This window comes from Nerophis lumbriciformis, linkage group LG19, assembly GCF_033978685.3.
Source record: "Nerophis lumbriciformis linkage group LG19, RoL_Nlum_v2.1, whole genome shotgun sequence".
NCBI lineage: Eukaryota > Metazoa > Chordata > Actinopteri > Syngnathiformes > Syngnathidae > Nerophis > Nerophis lumbriciformis.
Window position 1 is genome coordinate 16,966,047 of NC_084566.2, and position 27,292 is coordinate 16,993,338.

General features: G+C 40.0%; 1 protein-coding gene and 1 long non-coding RNA gene across 2 annotated transcripts in view; both read left to right on the forward strand.

Annotated features, from left to right (window-relative positions):
* Positions 1 to 482: 482 nt before the first annotated feature.
* LOC133618780 (A-type potassium channel modulatory protein DPP6-like) overlaps positions 483 to 27,292 on the forward strand; it is a 243,107-nt gene continuing 216,297 nt past the window's right edge. Inside the window, exon 1 of the mRNA XM_061979487.1 lies at positions 483 to 590. Coding sequence (XP_061835471.1) covers positions 534 to 590 — 57 coding nt within the window. The 5' untranslated portion in view covers positions 483 to 533. The remainder of the gene's footprint in view (positions 591 to 27,292) is intronic.
* LOC133618781 (uncharacterized) lies at positions 13,749 to 14,942 on the forward strand. Its single transcript, XR_009817337.1, has 3 exons — positions 13,749 to 13,915; positions 14,184 to 14,243; positions 14,486 to 14,942. It is a non-coding gene; the product is annotated as an uncharacterized lncRNA (long non-coding RNA).

Sequence of the window (27,292 nt, forward strand, 5' to 3'; positions counted from 1 at the left end):
CTGCTTAGGCTGCTGCCCCCGCGACCCGACCTCGGATAAGCGGAAGAAGATGGATGGATGGATGGATGGAGTGGGATTTCTAACAATCAGGAATGTTTGTGTCATGGTTGTTCTCCTACAGAAAATACATTTAAAAAAATATATATATATTTTTAAATCTTTTTCCATTTTCACACATCTCTGCTTCCCAAATCTTACTTGTGGGAAAACGTGCACTCCTATGCAATGTGCTGATAAAGCGACGTGTTTTTGTTTTTGTTTTTTCCCCCCCATGAAACTAAGTGCAAAAAAATAAAATAAAAAAATAGTGAGAGGCTGCAGCAGCGCTTTGATTTTTTTCTTCCATTTTTCAGAGAGCAGTAAGTGCCACAGGTGGGCAGCGTGTCGTGAAATCCCGCCGCTGCAATCATCCCTGCGCGCGTCCTGTATAGTGGTGGTTTTAAAAGGCTCGTGCACGCGCACTGTGCGCTCCAGACTGCGAGGGTCGGTGAGAAGTTGGCTTCGGGATTTCGTGTCGCGGACTAAACGGGGAAATGAACTCGTCAGCCGGCGCGGGGAACTACCGTCGGGCATCCACCAAGGCGGACAAGGTAGTTGCCATTCGTCTTCTTCGTCTGCTGTGCAAGGAGACATTTATGCGCTTACGTGTTGATACTGACCGTGTGCATGCTTGCTTTGTGACATTTGTCTTAAAGGTGCTTGCTTTGCCGATTTTTGACCCTTTCACTTTCACTTTCACTTAAGCTCTACAGCAGTTGCATTAAGACAACAATGCATCCAGGACCTAACACTGGTTATAGTAGATGCCAGCATATATATATATATATATATATATATATATATATATATATATATATATATATATATATATATATATATATATATATATATATATATATATATATATATATATATATACATATATATATATATATATATATATATATATATATATATATATACATATATATATATATATATATATATATATATATATATACATGTATTAGGGTTGTCCCGATACTAATATTTTAGTACTGGTACCAAAATGTATTTCGATACTTTTCGATACTTTTCTAAATAACGGGGACCACAAAAAATGGCATTTCTGGCTTTATTTTAACCAAAAATCTTTCAGTACATTAAACATATGTTTCTTATTGCAATTTTGTCCTTAAATAAAATAGTGAACATACTAGACAACTTGTCTTTTATTAGTAAGTAAGCAAACAAAGACTCCTAATTAGTCCGCTGACGGATGCAGTAACATATTGTGTCATTTATCATTTCTATTATTTTGTCAAAATTATAAAGGACAAGCTGTAGAAATGGATTATTAATCTACTTGTTCATTTACTGTTAATGTCTGCTTATTTTCGGTTTCAACATGTTGTATCTACACTTCTGTTAAAATGTAATAATAACTTATTCTTCTGTTGTTTGGTACTTTACATTAGTTTTGGATGATACCACACATTTGGGTATCGATCTGATACCAAGTCGTTACAGGATCATACATTGGTCATATTCAAAGTCCTCATGTGTCCAGGGACGTATTTCCTGAGTTTTTAAACATAATATACATTTTCTTAAAAAGGAAAAAAAAATGTTGTGACGATAAAAAATATCATTGTAATCATAGTAGTATCGACTGGATACGCTATTGTACTTGGTATCATTACAGTGGATGTCAGGTGTAGATCCACCCATGGCATTTGTTTACATTCAGGCGTGCTAGCTTTTGTTAGCGGTGACGCCGGTGAGCTATTGGTTCCTCCTACGGTGTGTAGTGAAGCATTTAGCTATTCCTCGTCCTGCAGGGATGATACTTGTAAGAAACTAATTTTATTTGTCGCCATGGAGGCGAGGATTAGTGATTTAGAAGTAGCTAAAACACTGCTGACTGCGGATGGATGTTGGCTGCTAGCTAGCTAGCTAGCCATGTCTTAAAGCACCTCTTCTGAGGGCGTTTCAGTGTTATATCTTCACCTTTTTCGTTAGTTTTTAAGCTAAAATGCGTCCATTCTCCCTTTTCTGTCTACACACTGTGTCTGCTTGTAAGTACTCGGTAATTGTGCACTGCCGAACATGCTCCTCTGCTCGTAAAACCAGCAATGTCACGACGTGATGATGTGCCGTCATGCCCAGAACCGGTACTTTTCAAACAGAGTATAGTCCGGTTTTTGATTCATTAGTACGGCGATACTATACTAGTACCGGTATACCGTACAACCCTAAAATGCATGTATATACATATACACTATATTGCCAAAAATATTTGGCCACCCATCCAAATGATCAGAATTAGGTGTCTTAATCACTTGGCCTGGCCACAGGTGTATAAAATCAAGCACTTAGGCATGGAGACTGTTTCTACAAACATTTGTGAAAGAATGGGCCGCTCTCAGGAGCTTCCAGCTGATTTCCAGCGTGGAACTGTCATAGGATGCCACCTGTGTATCAAATCCAGTCGTGAAGTTTCCTCGCTCCTAAATATTCCAAAGTCACCTGCCGGCTTTATTATAGGAAAATGGAAGAGTTTGGGAACAACAGCAACTCAGCCACGAAGTGGTAGGTCACGTAAACTGACAGAGAGGGGTCAGCGGATACAACATGACTGTGCACCAGTGCACAAAGCAAGGTCCATAAAGACATGGATGACAGAGTCTGGTGTGGATGAACTTGACTGGCTTGCACAGAGTCCTGACCTGAACCCAATAGAACACCTTTGGGATGAATTAGAACGGAGACTGAGAGCCAGGCCTTCTCCACCAACATCAGTGTGTGAACTCACCAATGCGCTTTTGGAAGAATGGTGGAAAATTCCTATAAACACACTCCGCAACCTTGTGGACAGCCTTCGCAGAAGAGTTAAAGCTGTAAGAGCTGCAAAAGGTGGACCGACATCATATTGAACCCTACGGGTTAGGAATGGGATGGCACTTCAAGTTCATATGTGAGTCAAGGCAGGTGGCCAAATACTTTTGGCAATATAGTGTATATAGCAAACATGTATTACATATGGGTATTGAATCAAAATAGTAGCTATTGCCTTTTTTGATACTTAAGTCCAGTGGCTTGCAACTGTGCAGAACATGACAAATAAGGTAAGAAAGTTAGCATGCACATGTTGATTTGCAATGTGTATGAATGTATTAGAGGACCACGCACTTATGCATTCATGTTCACAAAAACAGAATGGCTACCAAAGTAATTATTAAGGATGTGCCGATCGCTCGGCCACCAATCAGTATTGGTCGATTTTCCTGAAAAAGTATGTGATGGCTTTTGCAGAATACTTCCTTTTAATGCCGATCACACATGCCAATTCCCTCTGACTGACTCTGTTATCATTTTTAGTCCCTCGGCTAACAGGCGCTATAAGCAGCTAGTTATGTGTCTCCATACACAATGTGGAGCCGCTTCCCTCATAATAATCACCTTCATTATGGCAAATAATCGGAATCCCTAAACCTGATCATGATGATAATCCCTTGTAATTGTTATTTCTTGATTTATTTTGATGTCATATTCTAATAATTTACCTGGAGAAAATTTATCACAAGCTGTTACAATATTATAATCATTTTCATTTATTTATGATTTATGTGTTTCAGTGTGTTATCTTCCAATTTGAAAGATTGTTTGAGGAATATTTGGATGTGTTCTAATACGTTTGTTAGGCCTGTATATCGCATTTGTTTTGAGCATGGTCGCCACATCCTTTAATTGAGGTGAGGCCAAAAGTCAAAGCAAACTTTGTATCGTGGTTAAGATAAACATTTACTGACACTAACCCTGCGCCCCCATTTCACGAAAAGATGCATGATGTTTCCTGGACTATGTGTAAGTGTGCATTGATTTTAAGGATAATACACGTGTCATTGTACATTTAATGTATCGCTGTGTTACAGTGCATCTGGAAAGTATTCACAGCATGTTTTCAACCTTTTGTTATGTTACAGCCTTATTCCAGGATGGAATACATTCTTTTTTCATGTACGTGAATTTTTTTTTCATGTATATTAAAAATGTAAAAAACTAAGAAATCACATGTACATAAGTATTCACAGCCTTTGGCATGAAACTGAAAAGTGAGGTCAGGTGCATCTTGTTTCAACTGATCATCCTTGAGATGTTCATACAGCTTAGTTGGATTGATTGATTGAGACTTTTATTAGTAGATTGCACAGTACAGTACATATTCCGTACAATTAACCACTAAATGGTAACACCCGAATACGTTTTTCAACTTGTTTAAGTCGGGGTCCACGTTAATCTTTGGTGAATTCGGTTGGTTGGACATGATTTGGAAAGGCACACACCTGTCTTTTTATAGGGTCCCACCCGTTTCAGTGGCAGGAACTGGGAGACTAGTCAGGATAGAGTGAAAGATGAATGCAGCATTGCACAGAGACATCCTGGATGAAAACCTGCTCCAGAGCACTCTTGAACTGTCTGTGTATATATAAGCGATCGGGTCACAAGGGCCCTAGTCAGGGAGATGACCAAGAACCCGATGGTCACTCTGTCAGAACTACAGCATTCCTCTGCGGAGAGCGAAGATCCTTTCAGAAGTACAGCCATCTCTGCAGCAATCCGCCAGTCAGGCCTGTATCGTATAGATGCCAGACAGTAAGCCGTTTCTTAGTAAAAGGTTGGCCAAAATGCACCTGAAAGACTCTCAGACAATGAGCAATAAAATTCTCTGGTCTGATGAGACAAATATTGAACTCTTTGGCGTGAATGCCAGGCATCATGTTTGGAGGAAACCAGGCACCGCTCATCACCAGGCCAATACCATTCCTACAGTGAAGCATGGTAGTGGCAGCATCATGCTGTGGGGATGGTTTTTTTTAGCATCAGGAACTGGGAGATTAGTCAAGATAGAGGGAAAGATGAATGCAGCAATGTACAGAGACATCCTGGATGAAAACCTGCTCCAGAGCGCTCTTGAACTCAAACTGGGGCGACGGTTCATCTTTGAGCAGGACAGCAAACCTAAACACACAGTCAAGATATTAAAGGAATGACTTCACGACAATTCTGTAAATGTCCTTGAGTGGCCCAGCCAGAGCCCAGACTTGAATCCGATTTAAACATCTCTAGAGAGATCCGACGCTTCCCATCCAACCTGATGGAGCTTAAAAGGTGCTGTATACTATTAAAAAAAGATTTTAGGCTGTAATGGCTGCCAAAGGTGCATCATTAAAGTATTGAGCAAAGGCTGTGAATACTTATGCGCATATGATTTCTTAGTTTTTTTTTTGACATTTTTAATACATTTGCAAAAGTTTCTAAGAAATTGTTTCACATTGTCATTTTGGGGTATTGTGTGTAGAATTTTGAGGACAAAAAAGAATTGATTCCATTTTGGAATAAGGCTTTAAAATAACAAAATGTCCAGAAAATGAAGCACTGGGATTAATTTCCAGGTGCACTGTATAGGCCAGTCATCTGTGGTTGCTTTACCTGGCTTGGATAAAATCCATATGCACGGCGGTGTGTTATGTGGAAAGGCATTTTTTGGGGTTTTTTTCACCATTTTTTTAACACTGCCGTACAAGAATTGTGGATTTTTGAAAATACCTGTCTTCGTGGGGGGGCACCCTTAGTGTAACCTGTATTTCTGTTGATCAAGTATGCGTTGCATTAACGTGTGTGTGCGTACATAAGCCGCACATATCTTGTGACTGGGCCGGCACGTTGTTAGAATGGATGAAAAGCGGACGTGACGACAGATCGTAGAGGACATTAAAGGCAGTGCCTTTAAGGCACGCCCCCAAGACTGTGGTCCGGGTGGACTACGAGATATAATGACTGATGAACACCTTTGTTCGATAATGAAGGTTGCCTCAGCTCAAAGCCTGAGGCTCGACATTAATGAACTAGCATCCAAGAAAAGATGGCAGGTATCTGATTAGATCAGTGTGTTGCAAACTGAGCAGTTTTAAGTCCTGAATGGTTGGTTTATTCATTGTTATTTTATTTTCAAATTTATTAGCCTGTGGAAAAAGTTAATGTTGATATTTACCTCAGAAGGCTGCAAATAGAAAAGAGGCATTCAATTTTTATTTAAATTGTATTTGATATGCCATTGATATTTTTTAATTATTATTATTATTATTTGAAACTCGATTTTGCATGTCACTATAAAGTTATAAAAGCCTTGCTTGTTCAATATTCAATGCAAAACTTGTTTGGGTCCCTATTAAAAGGTTAATTTGTTCAACCTTGGCCGGCGGCTTTGTTCAGTTTTAAATTTTGGCCCACTTTGTATTTGAGTTTGACACCCCTGCTGTAGAAGGTGAGCCACAAAATGGTGCTTCCTGAAGAGATGCTCAGAAAGCGACTTGAAGATGATCTGTAAAACATAATCTATGCAACATTTTGACCAAAGAACCACCATTACATGTTATGTAGAACACGAGGAAGTGTTTTACATTTAGAAAAAAAAACATTAAATGACCCCTTTAATGCGCCTTATAATCCGGTGCGCTTTTTGTATGAAAATAGACCTGACTAGACCTGTTCATCGGCAGTGCAAAAAATTGTCCGAAAAATATAGTAAATTACTTAAAAAAATATTTGGCTTTACGTAAGACTCTTGAATGCATTAAAATAATCCCCTCAATTCCCCCCAAAAATGGATCAACTCGCTGGAATATAAAGACAATACAACATACATCCATAAACGTGGATGCAAATGCAAAAGTGCAATATATTTATCTGTACAGTAATCTATTTATTTGTATCTGCACCTTATTGCTCTTCTATCCTGCACTACCATGAGCTAATGCAACGAAATTCCGTTCTTATCTGTACTGCAAAGTTCAATTTTGAATGACAATAAAAGGAAGTCTAAGTCTAAATGTGGACATAATATTTGGGTTTATCTAGCGCTACGATCCCCGAGCAAGGAGACATCATGATTACGCCTTTTCTGTGGGACGTCGCCTTGAAACTAAGGGAGTCCAATGTTTTTTTTAACCAATCAGACTCCATGCTGGTTGATGCATCACAGTGGAGCGTAGCATTTTATGCAAATTTGCTCCCAAGTGGTAGAGAACCGTATAGGACAGGGGTAGGGAACCTATGGCTCGAGAGCCAGATGTGGCTCTTTTGATGACTGCATCTGGCTCTCAGATCAATCTTAGCTGACATTGCTTAACATGATAAGTAATGAATAATTCCGCTGGTAATCACAGTGTTAAAAATAAGGTTCAAAATATAAAACATTCTCATGCATTTTGATCCATTCATCCGTTTTCTACCGCACCTGTTCAAGATGTCATGACTTGGTCCTGGGTGTTTGCTTTTCCGGGATGCAACGGAAAGTTGGCTCGGGCGAGACGGGAATGTAAGTACATTTTTATTTAAACACTATAACTACAAAAAAAGGAAGTAAACAAAAGGCGCGCACAATGGCGGAGAACAAACTATGAAACCAAAAAGACTATAAACATGGAACAAAAACTTACTTTGGCATGGGACATGAAGCAGGATCTAAGAGGATGAAGAGTGTGTAGAGCGTAATTGTGGGATGTCACCAGAAAGACAAACTGAAAACAATGAACTTAAATACTACAGACATGATTAACGAAAACAGGTGCGTGACTCAAAACGTGAAACAGGTGCGTGACGTGACAGGTGAAAACTAATGGGTTGCTATGGTGACAAACAAGAGTGCACAATGAGTCCAAACGTGGAACAGGTGAAACTAATGGGTAATTATGGAAACAAGACAAGGGAGTGAAAAGCCAGAAACTAAAGAGTCCAATAACTAAACAAAACATGACTAAAACAAAACATGATTACACAGACATGACACAAGAAGTCGCAACGGTAAGAAGTATTTTATTTATCATTGGTTAGCTTCAGAATAACAATGTTATTAAAAAGAATAAAAGACTTATTATACTGTAAGAATGTTGGTCTTACTTAAAAATGCGCACATTTAGTTGTATTCAGTGTTAAAAAAATATTATATGGCTCTCACGGAAATACATTTTAAAATATTTGGCTTTCATGGCTCTCTCAGCCAAAAAGGTTCCCGACCCCTGGTATAGGAGATGACATTATCTGATTGAGTGCTTGTAGTGCACAATATTAATTTACTACTTTATCTTGACTCTCTTTAATAGAAAAAAAGAAACAAACTTTTTTTTGCAGCCAGTGACAGTGTCTTGGTTGCTCCTGCTTCCCAAATGAGCGTTACATTTCCGTTTTGATTGCGTCCCAATCTGTTTTGAACGAGGAGCAAATTGGAAAAAAAAAGTGTACTGAACGTTTTAGTGGGCAGAAATGGCAGTGCAAGACAACTACAGCAGGAAGGGGATGCATACGTTTTACCTGACACATGAAACTTGACAAATGGGGTGGTTGCACTATCCACTTCAGCCGCCAGATACCGGCAGAGTGTTGGCGATCTTAAAATGTGTTTTGTGGCAATTCCAACTCTGACCACAGCGTCAGTTGCTGTGTAAAGTGGCACTTTCCATCATTTTCAGCAGACTGCATTGCAAAATGATTAACCCCCCCACCTTCCCAGAAACAATCCCTTCGCTACTGTAGATACACAAACAAAAATGACATCAGCCATGAGATGAAATATGATTGGATGTGTGACATAAACATGCTTATCTAAGCACTTATAGGTGGTCAGGTCAACAAGTTTTTCTATGGCTACCCTTACTGTAGGGAATGAAAAAATAGGGTGGCAAACGCAGCATTTTAAGAAAAATAAAGAAAACTTTCAAATAGGGTTGCGCGATGTAGACCATATACAATATAACTGTTATCAATTTGCCCGACGATAGAGCTTTTAATACTATCATCATATCGTGCTTAAGCAGGTTGATGACATGTTCTCGCTGTGTGCCGCAAATTTGACAGCAACAAACGAACAAACGCTTCCTGTAGCATGCTAGCTAGCGCCGAATGTCTCTCCACAGTGCAACGCCACTTCTAAGTCAGAATTCCTGGGGCAAATACACTAAGTAAACTAAGTTCCTTACAAAACCCAAAACCAGTGAAGTTGGCACGTTGTGTGAATGGTAAATAAAAACAGAATACAATGATTTGCAAATCCTTTTCAACTTATATTCAATTGAGTAGACAAGACAAGATATTTAATGTTCGAACTGAGAAACTTTTTTTTTTGTGCAAATAATCATTAACTTAGAATTTAATGGCAGCAACACACTGCAAAAAAGTTGGCACAGGGGCATTTTTACCACTGTGTTACATGGCTTTTCCTTTTAACAACACTCAGTAAACGTTTGGGAACTGAGGAGACCAATTTTTGAAGCTTTTGAGGTGGATTTCTTTCCCATTCTTGTTTGATGTACAGCTTAAGTTGTTCAACAGTCCGGGGGTCTCCATTGTGGTATTTTACGCTTCATAATGCGCCACACATTTTCAATGGGAGACAGGTCTGGACGACAGGCAGGCCAGTCTAGTACACGCACTCTTTTACTAAGAAGCCACGCTGTTGTAACACGTGCAGAATGTGGCTTGGCATTGTCTTGCTGAAATAAGCAGGGGCGTCCATGAAAAATACGTTGCTTGGATGGCAACATATGTTGCTCCAAAACCTGTATTTACCTTTCTGCGTTAATAGTGCCTTCACAGATGTGTAAGTTACCCATGCCTTGAGCACTAATACACCCCCATCCCATCACAGATGCTGGCTTTTGAACTTTGCGCCTATAACAATCCGGATGGTTAATTTCCTCTTTGGTCCGGAGGACACGACGTCCACAGTTTCCAAAAACAACTTATAATGTGGACTCGTCAGACCACAGAACACATTTCCACTTTGCATCAGTCTATCTTAGATGAGCTCGGGCCCAGCGAAGCCAGCGGCGTTTCTGGGTTTTGTTGATAAATGGTTTTTGCTTTGCATAGTAGAGTTTTAACTTGCACTTACAGATGTAACGACCAACTGCAGTTATTGACAGTGGTTTTCTGAAGTGTTCCTGAGTCCATGTGGTGATATCCTTTACACACTGATGTCGGTTTTTGATGCAGTACCACCTGAGGGATTGAATGTCACGGGCACTCAATATTGGTTTTTGGCCTTGCCGCTTACGTGCAGTGATTTCTCCAGATTCTCTGAACCTTTTGATGATATTACGTGAAATCTCTAAATTCCTTGCAATAGATTGTTAAGAAATGTTGTTCTTAAACTGTTCGACAATTTGCTCACGCATTTGTTCACAAAGTGGTGACCCTCGCCCCATCCTTGTTTATGAATGACTGAGCATTCCATGGAAGCTGCTTGTATACAAAATCATGGCACCCACCTGTTCCCAATTAGCCTGTCCACCAGTGGGATATTCTAAATAAGTGTTTGATGAGCATTCCTCAACTTTCTCAGTCTTTTTTGCCACTCGTGCCAGCTTTTTTGAAATGTGAGCTCATATTTGCGAAAAAATAACAATTTTTACCAGTTCCAACGTTAAATATCTTGTCTTTGCAGTCTATTCAATTGAATATAGGTTGAAAAGGATTTGCGAATCATTGTATTCTGTTTTTATTTACCATTTACACAACGTGCCAACTTCACTGGTTTTGGGTTTTGTACATACTTGATAGAGATTTTAGGGCATATTTAGCCTATCCCTACTTTCAAACCTGCTCAGCCAACTTCAGTGATGTTGTTGATCTTTAGTTCTTATAGTGATTGAGTAAATAGAGTCTGGTGTCAGCAGAAAACTGCTCCAGAATATCAATATTTCAGGTAGTATAAGGAGGCCCCAGCCATATATTCTCGACACTTTAAGTACAGTATAAAGTCATATTCCTGCCAGTCTGCATCTGCTCGATTGTGTCCTCCCTCTTTTGAGTGTATAACTGAATGGATTTCTTTCCCACTCATGTAAAAAATATGAGCTGTATTCATTCTTTTCATGTCATCATGCCCCAGCAATAACATTCCCCCAATGACATTTTTTCCAAGAAGGACTAACTTGAAAGATCTGCAGTTAACTTGAATTACACAGACAGACACATCATTTCTTGGGTTCAATAAAAATGGCGTCAATGCATGAATCATCTTTCTTTGTGGCAGGAAGGGAGTGTGACTGTTAAATCATCACAAGTCTGCCCGCCTCTTGAGGCCACGTCAGCTCGGGGCCCGGTAAAATGTAGGATATCTGTTATTTTGGAATTTCAACACATCCCACTTGTCACTATTATCTACTATTATTATAAGGACAGATGTTTGCTGTGTCACATGATGTTTAATTGACAAAAATGACACATGGACATATTTTAGATTCCTTCATGTGCAACGGAGTTAAAAATTGACTTTATTAATACAAACCCCGTTTCCATATGAGTTGGGAATTTGGGTTAGATGTAAATATAAACGGAATACAATGATTTGCAAATCATTTTCAACCCATATTCAGTTGAATATGCTACAAAGACAACATATTTGATGTTCAGACTGATAAACATTTTTTGTTGTTGCAAATAATCATTAACTTTAGAATTTGATGCCAGCAACACGTGACAAAGAAGTTGGGAAAGGTGGCAATAAATACTGATAAAGTTGAGGAATGCTCATCAAACACTTATTTGGAACATCCCACAGGTGAATTGGCAAATTGGGAACAGGTGGGTGCCATGATTGGGTATAAAAGTAGATTCCATGGAATGCTCAGTCATTCACAAACAAGGATGGGGCGAGGGTCACCACTTTGTCAACAAATACGTGAGCAAATTGTTGAACAGTTTAAGAAAAACCTTTCTCAACCAGCTATTGCAAGGAATTTAGGGATTTCACCATCTCCGGTCCATAATATCATCAAAGGGTTCAGAGAATCTGGAGAAATCACTGCACGTAAGCGGCTAAGCCCATGACCTTCGATCCCTCAGGCTGTACTGCACCAACAAGCGACATCAGTGTGTAAAGGATATCACCACATGGGCTCAGGAACACTTCAGAAACCCACTGTCAGTAACAACAGTTGGTCGCTACATCTGTACGTGCAAGTTAAAACTCTCCTATGCAAGGCGAAAACCGTTTATCAACAACACCCAGAAACGCCGTCGGCTTCGCTGGGTCTGAGCTCATCTAAGATGGACTAATACAAAGTGGAAAAGTGTTCTGTGGTCTGACGAGCCCACATTTCAAATTGTTTTTGGAAACTGTAGACGTCGTGTCCTCCGGACCAAAGAGGAAAAGAACCATCCGGATTGTTATAGGCACAAAGTGTAAAATCCAGCATCTGTGATGGTATGGGGGTGTATTAGTGCCCAAGACATGGGTAACTTACACATCTGTGAAGGTGCCATTAATGCTGAAAGGTACATACAGGTTTTAGAGCAACATATGTTGCCATCCAAGCAACGTTACCATGGACGCCCCTGCTTATTTCAGCAAGACAATGCCAAGCCACGCGTTACATCAACGTGGCTTCATAGTAAAAGAGTGCGGGTACTAGACTGGCCTGCTTGTAGTCCAGACCTGTCTCCCATTGAAAATGTGTGGTGCTTTATGAAGCCTAAAATACCACAACGGAGACCCCCGGACTGTTGAACAACTTAAGCTGTACATCAAGCAAGAATGGGAAAGAATTCCACCTGAGAAGCTTAAAAATGTGTCTTTTCAGTTCCCAAACGTTTACTGAGTGTTGTTAAAAGGAAAGGCCATGTAACACAGTGGTGAACATGCCCTTTCCCAACTACTTTGGCACGTGTTGCAGCCATGAAATTCTAAGTTAATTATTATTTGCAAAAAAAAATAAAATTTATGAGTTTGAAAATCAAATATCTTGTCTTTGTAGTGCATTCAATTGAATATGGGTTGAAAAGGATTTGCAAATCATTGTATTCCGTTTATATTTACATCTAACGCAATTTCCCAAATCATATGGAAACGGGGTTTGTATTTCTGAATGTTTTTATTTTGTTATTTAAGTATTGTGTTTGTGTGAATTTTATCTCAAAGCGTTCACATCTTTTGTTGATTAACCGTATTTTTCAGACTATAATGCTCACTTCCTTTCATTTTCTCAAAAATCGACAGTGCGTCTTATAACCCGATGCGCCTAATGTATGGAACAATTCTGGTTGTGCTTACCAACCTTGAAGCAATTTTAATTGGTACATGGTGTAATGACAAGTGACACCAGTAGATGGCAGTCACACATAAGAGATACGTGTAGACTGCAATATGATGGCAGTAAACAACACCAAAACTTTAAATGTTCCATTGAGAATATAGAACATTACACACGGCGCTCAAAAATCTGTCAGAATGTTTTTAGTATAACTTTGGTAAGCTGTGAAGCCGCACCGCTTGACGGATTGTCGGCGCATTAAACATACAAGTATTATTATGGTGTGTGTATAAGGGCCGCAAAATGGCACCTATTAGCAGACATATTACCTGTCGTTTTGTTTCGCAATATTATGCAAAACTAACCTTTCTTACCTTCTGGTACCTGCTGATATGTATTTGGGATCTGCATAAGTCCTGATATGTGCGCGCGTCCGCAATTGTAGTCCGTGCCGACACCGTAGTCATAAGCTTCTTATTTTTCTCTACCTTCTTATGGGACATTCATCTTCTGCTGTTGCCATTTCTAATACAAAAAAGTGAAAAGTTCTTACTTATATCTGTCAGTAGACTAGCTATCAAAGCGCTAAAAACTGTAGTGGGTTTACATTATTCACCCACGGAACTTTAGTTATTCGAGGGTTCCGGTCGGACGGTTTTTCACGGGACACATTTCCGGCGTTGTTGTTGCATTATTGAATAGACCCGCTCACCGGCAGTGTGCCTTTTAATCCGGAAAATACTTTACTGTTATTTTTATTTAAACTCCTACCTGTCATTGCGTAACCTGTCAGTCTTCCGTAGTTTCCTGTAGCTCCTCCCTTTCCGGCTTGCGATGTTCAGGTGAGTGTTGTCCAAATTGCAGTCCTGCTGTGTCGTTTTCTAACAAAAACGAACGGTTAATGTTTGTCATCATTGCCCTATATTGCTAACTGTTATGTATCATTAAGATAGCAAGTGTTTTTTGTGTTGTTTTAACCGCTACTTTGAGCGCTACGAGCGTATTTCGAGTGGCAAGTGTTGGCGCGATTTGTTTGAATCGGCCATTTTTTTGGGTCACGTGGCCACACTGCGTAGTCCTGTTGGTAAAATGTATGTTTTATATGTGTAGGAAGCAGAGTGGCACAAAGACTCATGGCGAAGGAGTTTGTGATTTTTACTTCATTTTCAGGTATGTTTACTACTGTAAATGTGCATTTTGTCTTGCTTTTATTTAACTCCTTCCCCACGCAGTTCTTTATTATGGCCGCTAGTCGGCAGTGTTTTCTTTTTGCATCTTCTGAGTCAATGCTGTATAATGATAAAATCGCATAAAAATGTTAAAACTAACTTTGCTACTTGCAATACTGAGGAAGCAGAGTAGTACAAAGAGTCACAGAGAAGGAGTTTATGAGGTGTTTACTTTATTTTCAGAATGCAACCTCCTGTAAAGAAGTCCATTGTGTGATGGCTGTCTGCAAACCCATCACAAGTACAGACACATTCATTATGTTAGTTTGCCCTCTGCTGGAGGCTTAAAATACAAAGTGATTAGTCAGAATGTTCTTTGGCTACCCAAATGCTGCACGCAGGTGTCCTTAATTCAGCAAGGTTTTCGTTTACAGTTTTGTAGCAGTGTTTACCAGAGCCTCTCGTCCTTTTAGACCGACAAAAACTTGTCATCCGGGGGCCTGAACGTGTGCAAGTCTGTTGGCTGTTGAGCTATTTTACAGGATTTGTTGCAATCATAAGCTGCTGCTGCTGCCTCTGCTTGATGTGTTGCTGTGGAAATGTTGTTCACATTGAAATGTTCCCCAAGTGGATACATTCCCCCCCATCATGTAAATGTGCACTTGGTGGAAACTAGGCTGTGGATGTGTGCGTTTACTGATATTCTGTGCCGTTACATTACCAGAGATTAAAGCCACCACTGAGATAAATACAATTATTATTCACATTATATTCTAGACCACAGGTGTCAAACTCAAGGCCCGGGGGCCAAATACTTATTTTTATTTGGCCCACGAAAGCCTGGAAATAATATGTATCAAAGTACTGTAGCTTTTCTTACTAAATGTACCGTATTTTCTGAATTATTAGGCGCACTGCCGATGAATGGTCTATTTTTGAGATGTTTTCATACATAAGGCGCACTGGATTATAAGGCGCATTAAAGGGGTCATATATATTCATTTTTTTCTAAATTGAAAACACTTCCTCGTGGTCTACATAACATGTAATGGCGGTTCTTTGGTGAAAATATTGCATAGATTATGTTTTACAAATCATCTTCAAGTCGCTTTCTGACAGTCGCTTCAGGATGCGCCGTTTTGTGGGCGGTCTTATTTACGTGGCTCACCTTCAACAGCGTCTTCTCCCCGTCATCTTTGTTGTAGCGGTGTAGTGTGCAAGGACGGGAGTTCAAGAAGTGTCAAAAGATGGATCTAACTGTTTTGATGACCTTCAGACTGTACTTAAATCAATAACGGAGCAGCATCTCCTCATCCGGAAACAACAACACCAGAAATGTGTCCCGTGAAAAACCTTCCGACGGGAAATCTCTAATAACTAAAGTTCCTTGGGTGAATAATGTAAACTCACTACACCGGTATGTTTTAGTACTTTCATGGCGAGTTTACTGACAGATATCAGCAAGAACTTTACACTGCTTTGTATTAGAAATGGCAACAGCGGAGGATGAATGTCCCATAACAAGAAGGTAGAGAAAAAGAATAAGCTTATCGACTACGGTGTCGGCACGGACTCCAAAGGTGGATGCGCGCAATTTTTCAGGATTTATGCAGATCCCAAACACAGATCAACATAAGTTAACCAGTAGTTATATTTTTTGTTTTGGAAAATGTAACTGTGAGCTAGTTGCAAACAGCCTCTTTAAGTATGAGGTTTTCAGCTGACCATTTTTCTTAGTTTGCCGTTCCAAAAATGCATGATTTAGTTTTTCCGGTCTCTGCAAATGTAGTGAAAGTGCAGGCTTCATTGTAGATTAAGAATGTGCGGCAGGCGGATAAACGACCAACTTCAGGCCGCAAATAGCCATCTTGTGTCTTTTGATTGTCGCTGATTTGGATGTCCGTATAGTTCAGGGGTGTCAAACTCAAATACAGAGTGGGCCAAAATTTAAAACTGAACAAAGCCGCGGGCCAAGGTTGAACAAATTAACCTTTAACGTACTCTACGAGCTATCGTCACGTCCGCTTTTCATCCATTCTAACATCGTTCAGACCCAGTCACAAGATATGTGCGGCTTTTGTACGCACACACACGAGCGAATGCAACGCATACTTCATCAACAGCGATACAGGTTACACTGAGGGTGCCAGTATAAAAAACTTTAACACTGTTAGACATATACGCCGCACTGTGAATTCACACCAAACAAGAATGACAAACACATTTCGGGAGAACATCCCCACCGTAACACAACATAAACACAACAGAACAAATACCCAGAATCCTTTGCAGCACTAACTCTTCCGGGACGCTACAAAATACACCCCCGCTACCACCAAACCTGCCCCCCACACACACACCTTGTAGCGTCCCGGAAGAGTTAGTGCTGCAAAGGGTTCTGGTTTGGTGTGGATTCACAGTGTGGCGCATATTTCTAACAGTGTTACAGTTTTTTATTCGCCTACCCTCAGTGTAACCTGTATCGCTGTTGATGAAGAATGCGTTGCATTCTAATGTGCGTGCGTGCAGAAGCCGCACATGTTATGAGACTGGGCCAGCACTCGTTGGGCTGGCTGGCTGGCTGGCTGGCATTTGGAAGACTCCCGAGAGGATCGGCGGGCCAGCTTTAGTGTTAATTTGATATTGCCTCAAGGGCCAAGTGAAATTACACGGCGGGCCAAATTTGGCCCGCGGGCCAGAGTTTGACACCCATGGTATAGTTCATGTCACCCTGCATAATTCTGGTGAGTTAGGTAGTAACCCGTGTTTGATGAGATCTTACACGTAACCTGGGTGGGGCCTGCATGGGAGAGTGTATCAGGGGTTGAATATTAAGGTGAAGTAGGATTGAACAGAAAAACTTTCACTGACAAAATTTGTATGCATTGAGGGGCGAAATGGGAGGAAAGTCTTTCAAATGCTTTCTGTATTCATCTCGCGAGCCGTGTGTTTTTCACCATCCAACCATTGAATGGCGCCCGCTTCAAATCTTTGTGTTGCTGCTCGCCACCGTCATTAGCGTGTGCAAAATGACTTTCAATTTCCTGATGTGCACTCACACAAACACACACACCCACACACACACACAATGCAAGCACACGTTGATAGCATCTGTTTATTTTATCCAACGGCCCGTACTTGTGATAATACAGTTGCTCACAATGGCACATTGTTCGATGAAATGAAATCTGGAGCGATACAGAGACAAAGCGAGGTGTGCCCAATAGCAAGGGACCACAGCACCACTCGATAGCAGTCATTTGTCAGCGCTAACTGCCACACTGAGGGCCAGGCTCTCAGAGGAGGTTTTGCTGTTGATGAGAAGCATGTTTCTTGCGGCTCCCGGCCACCCTTGAGCACCTTGAGCTCCTCATTGGGGATGCATGCGTCGTTGCCGAGTTCCCTCCTGGGATGTAGGCTTTGTCTGCTGCTACCTGTGACACATTACTGCCTGTGGATATTACAGATAAAGACACATCATATGTCGTTACTGCATTTGTTGCTCACTGCTTATCATTATTTTTATGACAAACAGCAGCACAGGACCATCTGGGGCTCTAATTGGAGTTGGGTTCCGGTCTGAGGAGCATACCAAGTGCAGCAGTGGAACTTTGGCCTCCTCGGGGAGAATGCTTAGGGCCTCAGTGCCATTTGGCCAAGGATGTGCAGTATGGTCTGAAGGGCAAGCTCGCAGCTGCAAGAAGGGCACGTTAAGCTTTCAAACTGTCACGGAGCAGAAAGTTAAGTTGTAGAGTGGAACTACTAGGGCATGGTTTCTTAACCATAGGAACGGGGCCCATTTTTGGACTGCAAACGCCCCCGAGAAGGCCACCAAAAAATATCTGTTTCTGTCTGTATGGGCCACAGCGGTACTCAGTTGTAGGGCTGTGAATCTTTTGGCACCACACGATTTGATTTAACTGTTCAATTCAGAATCGTTTCTCGATTCAAAACGATACTCAATTCAAAATCAAGACTTATTTTGATAACACTGGGTGCCAGTTTTATGATTACCTACATTCCTTCATAAAATAGATAAACAGCTCTGATAAATTTATATATTACTTAAAAGAAAACTGGTTATGTTTGATAACATTTTTACTAAAGTGGCTGGACAGGACAGAATTAGGAAAAAAATTAAAAAATTGTTGATTTTTTAAAATCGATTATGGATTGTTACACAAGAGTCACGATTCATTCGAAAATCGATTTGTTTTGACACTCTAAGTCAGTTGTAATACACTTTTCCACCAATTGGGGCAGTAATGACCATATCAAACAAACAGAAGGTGTTTGGAGCTAATGTCATAGAGTTTTCTTCAGCGCAAAACATTATGACTAACGTGGTGAAGCTGTGTTTTCATTTGCACTTATCTATAGATGTTCTCATTCATCCAGGTCATTGTATTCTCAGGGCATTGAATCGATCGTAACTGGACTGTTTGATTTGTCTTAATAGACATTTAGCCTGTCATCCGAGTAGGCTTCATCAGTTCAGGTGCATAGATTTAAATTTGTTAGATCTACTCTAGTGGCTGATGCCAAAACCCCAAATATTTATACTCCAACATCTGGAGGGTGTGCCTTGGCAAGGATGGTTCCGCCCTGTCATAGTGAGAAAAACAACAGTAGAGAGGCCAAATTTCAGCCGTCTACCTCCACCTCGAGGAGAAAGAGCACTCCTTGGTGAACAAAAATTTACAGGTTCTCAGGTTGAAAAACCATTCATGAACAGAGGAGGGGGTCTGCGACACCACCTATCTCCCACATACAACACTGTCCTTTCAACCATTCCTAAAAGACTCTGCAATTTAACCTCCAACAAAAATAACAGAAACATTCTGGTCACAGATGCTTCTTTGACTGAATGGAATGCTAACGTGGGTGATTCCGAATATTTTAGGCTGATAGTGGCCGATCCACAGCGATCGTTCTGCCAAACAATAATACCTCAATGCTAACGAGGGGAAATTCCACTTCAATGACAGTATGATTGCTCTTGTACATCTCAACAATTGTTGTCCTCACTACGATAGGGCGGAAGCATTCTTGCCCAGTTGCCCAGTGTTGGAGTATAAATATTTGGGGTTTTGGCACGAGTCGCTAGACTAGATTTATCCAATCTAATTCTAAGACTAGATCTGACCAATCTAAGTATGAGCATGAACTGATTAAGTGTACTTGGATGAGAGGCCAAATGTCTTCTCAGACAGACCAAACATTTGCACTTAAATTGTATAAACTGTTTATTTCAGAAACATATTATTATTATTATTGTTCATTTAGTTAATTTATTTTTTCTAGTACTGCGCAAATGCATGTAAATGTATTTTTCCTCAGTTTTTGTGAGTCTCTTCTTTTTCAGTATATTTGATCCGTCACGTCCCTATGTAGAAACATCCTCCGAGCACTATTGGTCAAATAATCTTGTGTGCAGACAAATAGTTAAAAAACAGCCAGCTGACTTTGGGGACGTGATGTCCTACCAGGAAGCAGCAAGCTGAAGAGACAGCCGAAATTAAGATTTATCCATTACTCTCTAAATACTATTTGTCTGCGCACAAGAACATTTTACTAACGTTTAAAAAAGACATAATGAACGCAATTAATTCATCCTCCCAACACACCTGCTATACACAGCAGGTATTAACAACTCGCCTCCCTCCCACGGAGGGAGGGAATATTAATATCAGTTATGGCTTTAGAAGTTCCACTGTATTATGAAATAGTTCAGTTCATTTTAAACCTTGGACTGACTGCCTTTAACGTTGAACAACAACATAGAAACGCTACAGAGATGGGTCCTGGCTGGTCCACCAATATTATACAGACCAAAATTAAGTGATTTGGGTTGACCGTGGCAATGACAGAAATGACATTGCCCTTAAAGGGGAACTGCACTTTTTTGGGAATATTTTCCTTCTCAATCATTATGAAAGTACATGACGACGGATAGATTAAAAAAAAAATGCATTCTACATATTACCGTTTTTTTCGGACTATAAGGCGCACTTAAAATCCTTTCGTTTTCTCAAAATTCGACACTGCGCCTTATAACACGGTGCGCCTTATGTACGGAATAATTATGGTTGTGCTTACCGACCTCGAAGCAATTTTATTTGGTATTCTGCGCCTTTTGTATGAAAAAAGACCTGAATAGACCCACTCATCGGCAGTGTGCTTTATAATCCGGTGCGCCCTATGGTCCAGAAAATACGATAAATAAATGCAATCAAAAGTCCGCTTACAATGGAGTCTATGGGAGCGGTTCAATTCTGCCTGTAGAGCCCCTAAAAACATCCAAACACCTCCATTAGAGTTTTATATACATTATGTAAGTATATATATGTAATGTAGTAACAGACACATTTATAATAACATTTGATATTTATGTATTTTGATCATTTTAAGCATACGCCAGGCATTAATTTAAAAAATGCATCACGTTTTTTTCTTTATCACTGATTTTTGCCCACTGCAGACTTTATGAGAGCCAACCAACATAACAAAACATCACTTACTGTACAAGGTTTGCTGTCATTAGGATGCTGACTACTGAGGTGTTCATATATTCCCATTTAGGTGAAAAATTACTCATGATCTTCACGAAGAAACGGGGGCGGGGGGAACAAGCGCTTTTCATGTCGTCCTCGCCAGATCCAGGTCCTATATGGCTGTCAAAGTGTCCCGACTTATATCTTCAGTCACCTACTTTTCAGGTGAGAGGCATGATTTATGATCTACAATAAACCTTCAGGGAGTAAGGAAGCGAGAAAGCAGCTGTGTGCAAACATCGGTACACAGGAAGTGATCATGGCGCCGCTACAGTTTGTCTTCGTTAGCGCTTACAATATTATTACTCATATCTGGTTTATATTCAAGTCACGCAATGTAAATGGAGTATTGTTGGTGCTGTTTGAATGGTTATCAGACTTTTATTTACATTTACTCACGAGTTAGAATGCATTAAAAAAAAAATCTGTCATGGTCAAAATTACCCCAAAAAAAGTGCAGTTCCCCTTTAATACAAGCCAGCCATCAAAATGATTTATTGTGAAAATGTTCCATATTGTTGCTTTAAGTGCTGCTACAAAATGCGGGCTCCTTCAGTGAGTCAAGTTTGCTAATAATGTTGTCGACACGTCAAGCTCTGAAACAAATGTTTGCTCACATTCTGCACAATCAGCAGCATGTGACAAATGGAGCAAATTAGAATATGCAGGAGCTGAGCGACGTCGTTGGGGAAAGTAAATAAGTAGTGAAATTCAAGCCTCATTGTGCATCGTTAATTTCCCATCAGCGTGATAAAACGCCGTGTCGTATCCTTGCGTGTGCTACATGGCCACAGTGACCTTTTGCACTAATTACTAGCGGTACGCTGTCAGCTAACAAAGCTCATCATCATGGGAGTATATGTCACGGTGGTAAATGTGACAAAAACGTATGCGGTAGACCAGCGTTACGGCGTTTGTCTAAAAGACCGTGGGGAAATGTCACGGCACAAAATCAGCTTGTTAACGCCAGCGACTGTAGCTTTAAGCACCATGTCTTGTTTAACTCAAAGGACTTTATTATGCCCTCTTCAGTTGCTGAAGCAATTACTCTTTGTGCCAGCACCTCATCTCCTGTGGTGCACATGCAAATATATGAACTTTATTTCACCTTTTTTCTATGATTTAGTTGGTGTGAGGCTGAACATGACACACCTTGACAAGCAGCGCTTATATGCAATGAAGACAGTCGGTCTTAAATTTTACAGCAACTTTCATAGTCTTGTTTTATCGGCGATGCGTATATTTTAAAAGTGCAGCTGTCGTTGCGGGGTTTTACGCAGATCAAACATGTAAAATATGAGCTGAAGCCCAGAAGCCATTAGGGATGAACTACAGCTTCTGCAGGCGGAGGAATGAAATAGGTTCATAAGTCACAGTTGCTCAGCGTCTTTTAAATATTATTATTTATGGAGTGGCCATCAAATACCAAAGTGATTACTGCTACAAGAAGAAACACATTCAACTTCATTGTGGTATTTGTTTCTGGCAAGCACAATATATATATATATATATATATATATATATATATATATATATATATATATATATATATATATATATACACATCGTGTTTTTCGGACTATACGGTGCACTTAAAATCCTTTCATTTTATCAAAAATCAGCAGTGCGCCTTATAACCCGGTGCGCCTAATGAACGCCATGATTCTGGTTATGCTTACTGACCTCGAAGCTATTTTATTTGGTACATGGTGTAATGATAAGTGTGACCAGTAGATGGCAGTCATACATAAGAGATACGTGTAGACTGCAATATGACGCCAGTAAACAACACCAAAACTTTAAATGTTTTATTGAGAATATAGAACATTACACACGGCGCTCAAAAATCTGTCAATGATTTTAGTACGACTTCCCAAAGCCGCACCGCTTGATGGATTGTCTGCGCATTAAACATACGGGTATTATTATGATGCATGTATAAGTATCGCAAAATGGCACCTATTAGCAAACATTGTCTGGCGTTTTGTTACCAACTTTTCTTACCTTCTGGCACCAGCTGATCTGTATTTGGGCTCTGCATAAGTACTGAACATTTGAGCGAGTCTGCCATTGTAGTCCGTGACGACACCATAGTCATATGTTTCTTCTTTAACTCTATATTCTTATGTGGCATTCATCTTCTGCTGTTGCCAATATAAAGTAGCGTAAAGATCTTACTTACATATATCTGTCAGTAGACTAGCTATCAAAGCGCTAAAAACTGTAGTGGGTTGACATAATTCACTCACAGAACTTTAGTTATTAGAGGGTTCCGGTCTGACGTTTTTTCACGGGACACATTTCCGGCGTTGATGTTGCACTAGTGAGCCACGGATGAGAAGATGCTGCTCCGTTATTGATTGAAGTAAAGTCTGAATGTCATTGAAACAGTTAGCTCCATATTTTGAAACTTCTTCCACTCCCGTCCTTGCATGCTGCACTGCTACAACAATGATGACGGGGAGAAGACGATGTTGAAGGTGAGCCACGTAAATAAGACCGCCCACAAAACGGCGCATACTGAAGCGACTGTCAGAAAGCGACTTGAAGATGATCTGTAAAACATAATCTATGCAACATTTTGACCAAAGAACCACCATCACATGTTATGTAGACCACAAGATAGTGTTTTAAATTTAGGAAAAAAATCATAATATGACCCCTTTAATGCGCCTTATAATATATATATATATATATATATATATATATATATATATATATATATTGAAGTCAAAGTAACTTATAGGTAACATTTTAAGGAAAAAACTGTCTCTTATTCATTCCATATTGTGCGCAACTGTGGGACTGCGTGCGTGTGCTGATCATGAGTGAACAGATGCTTTCAGATGTACCAAATTAATGGGAAATTTGCCACAACTTGATAAACATGTAAAAGTCAGATTTGCGGGGAAACTCCCCAATACGCTGTCATGTGGGCCCTCGTGTGCCAACACACCAACACACTTACACGCACACAAACGACCCTTTTTTGTGGGGTTCTTATCCTTTTTCTGGCTGTGAAATGCAGGAGACGCAGACATCAGCGTAGATCTGCGTAGCTTTATTTTCAACAACACCTGTGTAAACAACTTTCACAATGTACACCATAGTGTAAACAACTTTCACAATGTACACCATAGTGTACACATCATTCCATCATTCCCAGTCCTTCAACAATCGCTGTTTCTTAGGAATCAAAGTCGTAAAATATGACAGCAACAACGATTATTTTGCACACAAATAAAAGTGTAATATTAACAATATTATCAAACGATCGTAAACACGTCAGTATGTTAATGCATTAATTACAACAAGCTTTAGCTAACAGACTGAACAACACATTGCCACCCCCCATCGCTCCAAAATGAAGTAAAAGCGATGAAACATTGAATATTAAGATTATGTGAACCACTCCTATCTTGTTTACTTCCCTGAAGACCTCCTTAAAGGGGAACATTATCACCAGACCTATGTAAGCGTCAATATATACCTTGATGTTGCAGAAAAAAAGACCATATATTTTTTTAACCGATTTCCGAACTCTAAATGGGTGAATTTTGGCGAATTAAACGGCTTTCTATTCGCTCTCGGAGCGATGACGTCACAACGTGACGTCACATCGGGAAGCAATCCGCCATTTTCTCAAACACCGAGTCAAATCAGCTCTGTTATTTTCCGTTTTTCGAGTGTTTTCCGTACCTTGGAGACATCATGCCTCGTCGATGTGTTGTCGGAGGGTGTAACAACACGAACAGGGACGGATTCAAGTTGCACCAGTGGCCCAAAGATGCGAAAGTGGCAAGAAATTGGACGTTTGTTCCGCACACTTTACCGACGAAAGCTATGCTACGACAGAGATGGCAAGAATGTGTGGATATCCTGCGACAGTCAAAGCAGATGGATTTCCAACGATAAAGTCAAAGAAATCTGCCGCCAGACCCCCATTGAATCTGCCGGAGTGTGTGAGCAATTCAGGGACAAAGGACCTCGGTAGCACGGCAAGCAATGGCGGCAGTTTGTTCCCGCAGACGAGCGAGCTAAACCACCTGGATGTCTTGGCTCACACCGTCCCTTATGCCACCGAAGATGATCAAGAGAAGAATATCGACCCTAGCTTCTCTGGCCTGCTGACATCAACTCCAAAACTGGACAGATCAGCGGATGAGGGTATGTCTACAGAATATATTAATTGATGAAAATTGGGCTGTCTGCACTCTCAAAGTGCATGTTGTTGCCAAATGTATTTCATATGCTGTAAACCTAGTTCATAGTTGTTAGTTTCCTTTAATGCCAAACAAACACATACCAATCGTTGGTTAGAAGGCGATCGCCGAATTCGTCCTCGCTTTCTCCCGTGTCGCTGGCCGTCGTGTCGTTTTCGTCGGTTTCGCTTGCATACGGTTCAAACCGATATGGCTCAAAAGTTTCAGTTTCTTCTTCAATTTCGTTTTCGCTACCTGCCTCCACACTACAACCATCCGTTTCAATACGTTCCTAATCTGTTGAATCGCTTAAGCCGCTGAAATCCGAGTCTGAATCCGAGCTAATGTCGCTATATTTTGCTGTTCTTTCCGCCATGTTTGTTTGTATTCACTATGTGACGTCACAAGAAAATGGACAGGTGTTTATAACGATGGTTAAAATCAGGCACTTTGAAGCTTTTTTTAGGGATATTGCGTGATGGGTAAAATTTTGAAAAAAACTTCGGAAAATATAATAAGCCACTGGGAACTGATTTTTAATGGTTTTAACCATTCTGAAATTGTGATAATGTTCCCCTTTAAAGTTTTGTAATCCATTACAAACATCAAGCAGCTGAAATGCGTCAAACATGTCCAAGTGTAAATAGTGTTGTGCATTTTACCCATTATGCCTTTTAATGGATTTAAATGCATATAATTTTGAATTGTGTGTGGTGCGTAGACATTTTTTATAAGGTCCACTTAGTTCATTAGGCAAGTTGTGTGTTTTGTACCACATGTAATAAAACATGTAATGTTGTTTTTTGATTAATCAAACCATGGGTGAGAAAGGCTGTCTAAATGGACCTAGAGTATATGTTGCTTCTATGCACTTGGATTCCAATGTTACTCTCATGGTCAATTACAAACATAAATGAACACTAAACACAGAGAAATAATCACAAAACCATATCCAATACGTGTTATCTGAACCACAAGGAAGGGTTTTAAATGTAGAGTAAAATCATCATAGGTCCCCTTTAACTGATACGTCTCCTATGCTGTAGTTGCACGGTCTGCAGAAGCAAATAGCGGTCATGGTCTCTACTTTGCCATGGATCAAAAAACATCAGCAGCTCTGGCTGTCCCTTTTATTAACATACATCAGCAAAGTATTCACAGCACTACTTTTTCCACATTTTGTTATGTTACAGCCCTTTTTCAAAAAGGAATACATTCATTTTTGTCCTCAAAATTCCAGACACAATACCCCATAATGAAAACGTGAAAAGTATAGGCCAAAACGTTGGACACACCCTCTCCTCATTCAATGCATATTCTTTATTTTCATGACTATTTACATTGTAGATTACCGCTTATTCCCTTTGGGGTTGCGGGGGGCGCTGGAGCCTATCTGAGCTACAATCGGGCGGAAGGCGGGGTACACCCTGGACAAGTCGCCATCTCATCGCAGTGGAGTTATGTACTTAACAAAAAAAAAAAGGTGAAATAACTGAAAACATGTTTTATATTCTAGTTTCTTCAAAATAGCCACCCTTTGCTCTGATTACTTTTTCGCACACTTTTGGCATTCTCTCGATGAGCTTCAAGAGGTAGTCACCTGAAATGGTTTTCACTTCACATGTGTGCTTGAAGCTCATCAAGAGAATGCCAAGAGTGTGCAAAGCAGTAATCAGAGCAAAGGGTGGCTATTTTGAAGAAACTAGAATATAAAACATGTTTTCAGTTATTTCACCTTTTTTTGTTAAGTACATAACTCCACATGTGTTCATTCATAGTTTTGATGCCTTCAGTGACAATCTACAATGTAAATAGTCAAGAAAATGCATTGAATGAGTAGAAAGTGTGTCCAAACTTTTGACCTGTACTGTACATTTTGCAAATTGTATTAAAAATGAAAAACTAAAACTTACCTTATGAAGCTTGAGGGGTACTTCAAAGAGGAATGGGCAAAATGCCCCAAAGATAGGTGTGCCAAGCTTGTGGCATCGTATTAAAAAAGACTTCCAAAGGTGCATCAACAAAGTAATTTGTACATGTGCTTTTTTTCCATTTATTTTTAAAAATAAATTTACAAACAAAACAAAACATATTTATACATTATCATTAACGGCTATTGTCTGTAGAATTTTAAGGACAAAAATAAATGTATTCCATTTTGCAATAGGGCTGTAACATAACAAAATGTAGAACAAGTGAAACGCTGTGAATATTTTCCGGATGCTCTGTAATTCATAGTGTATTGAATGATCATGAGTGGCATTCTCTGCGTTAAAATGTCAGTTGTGTTGTGA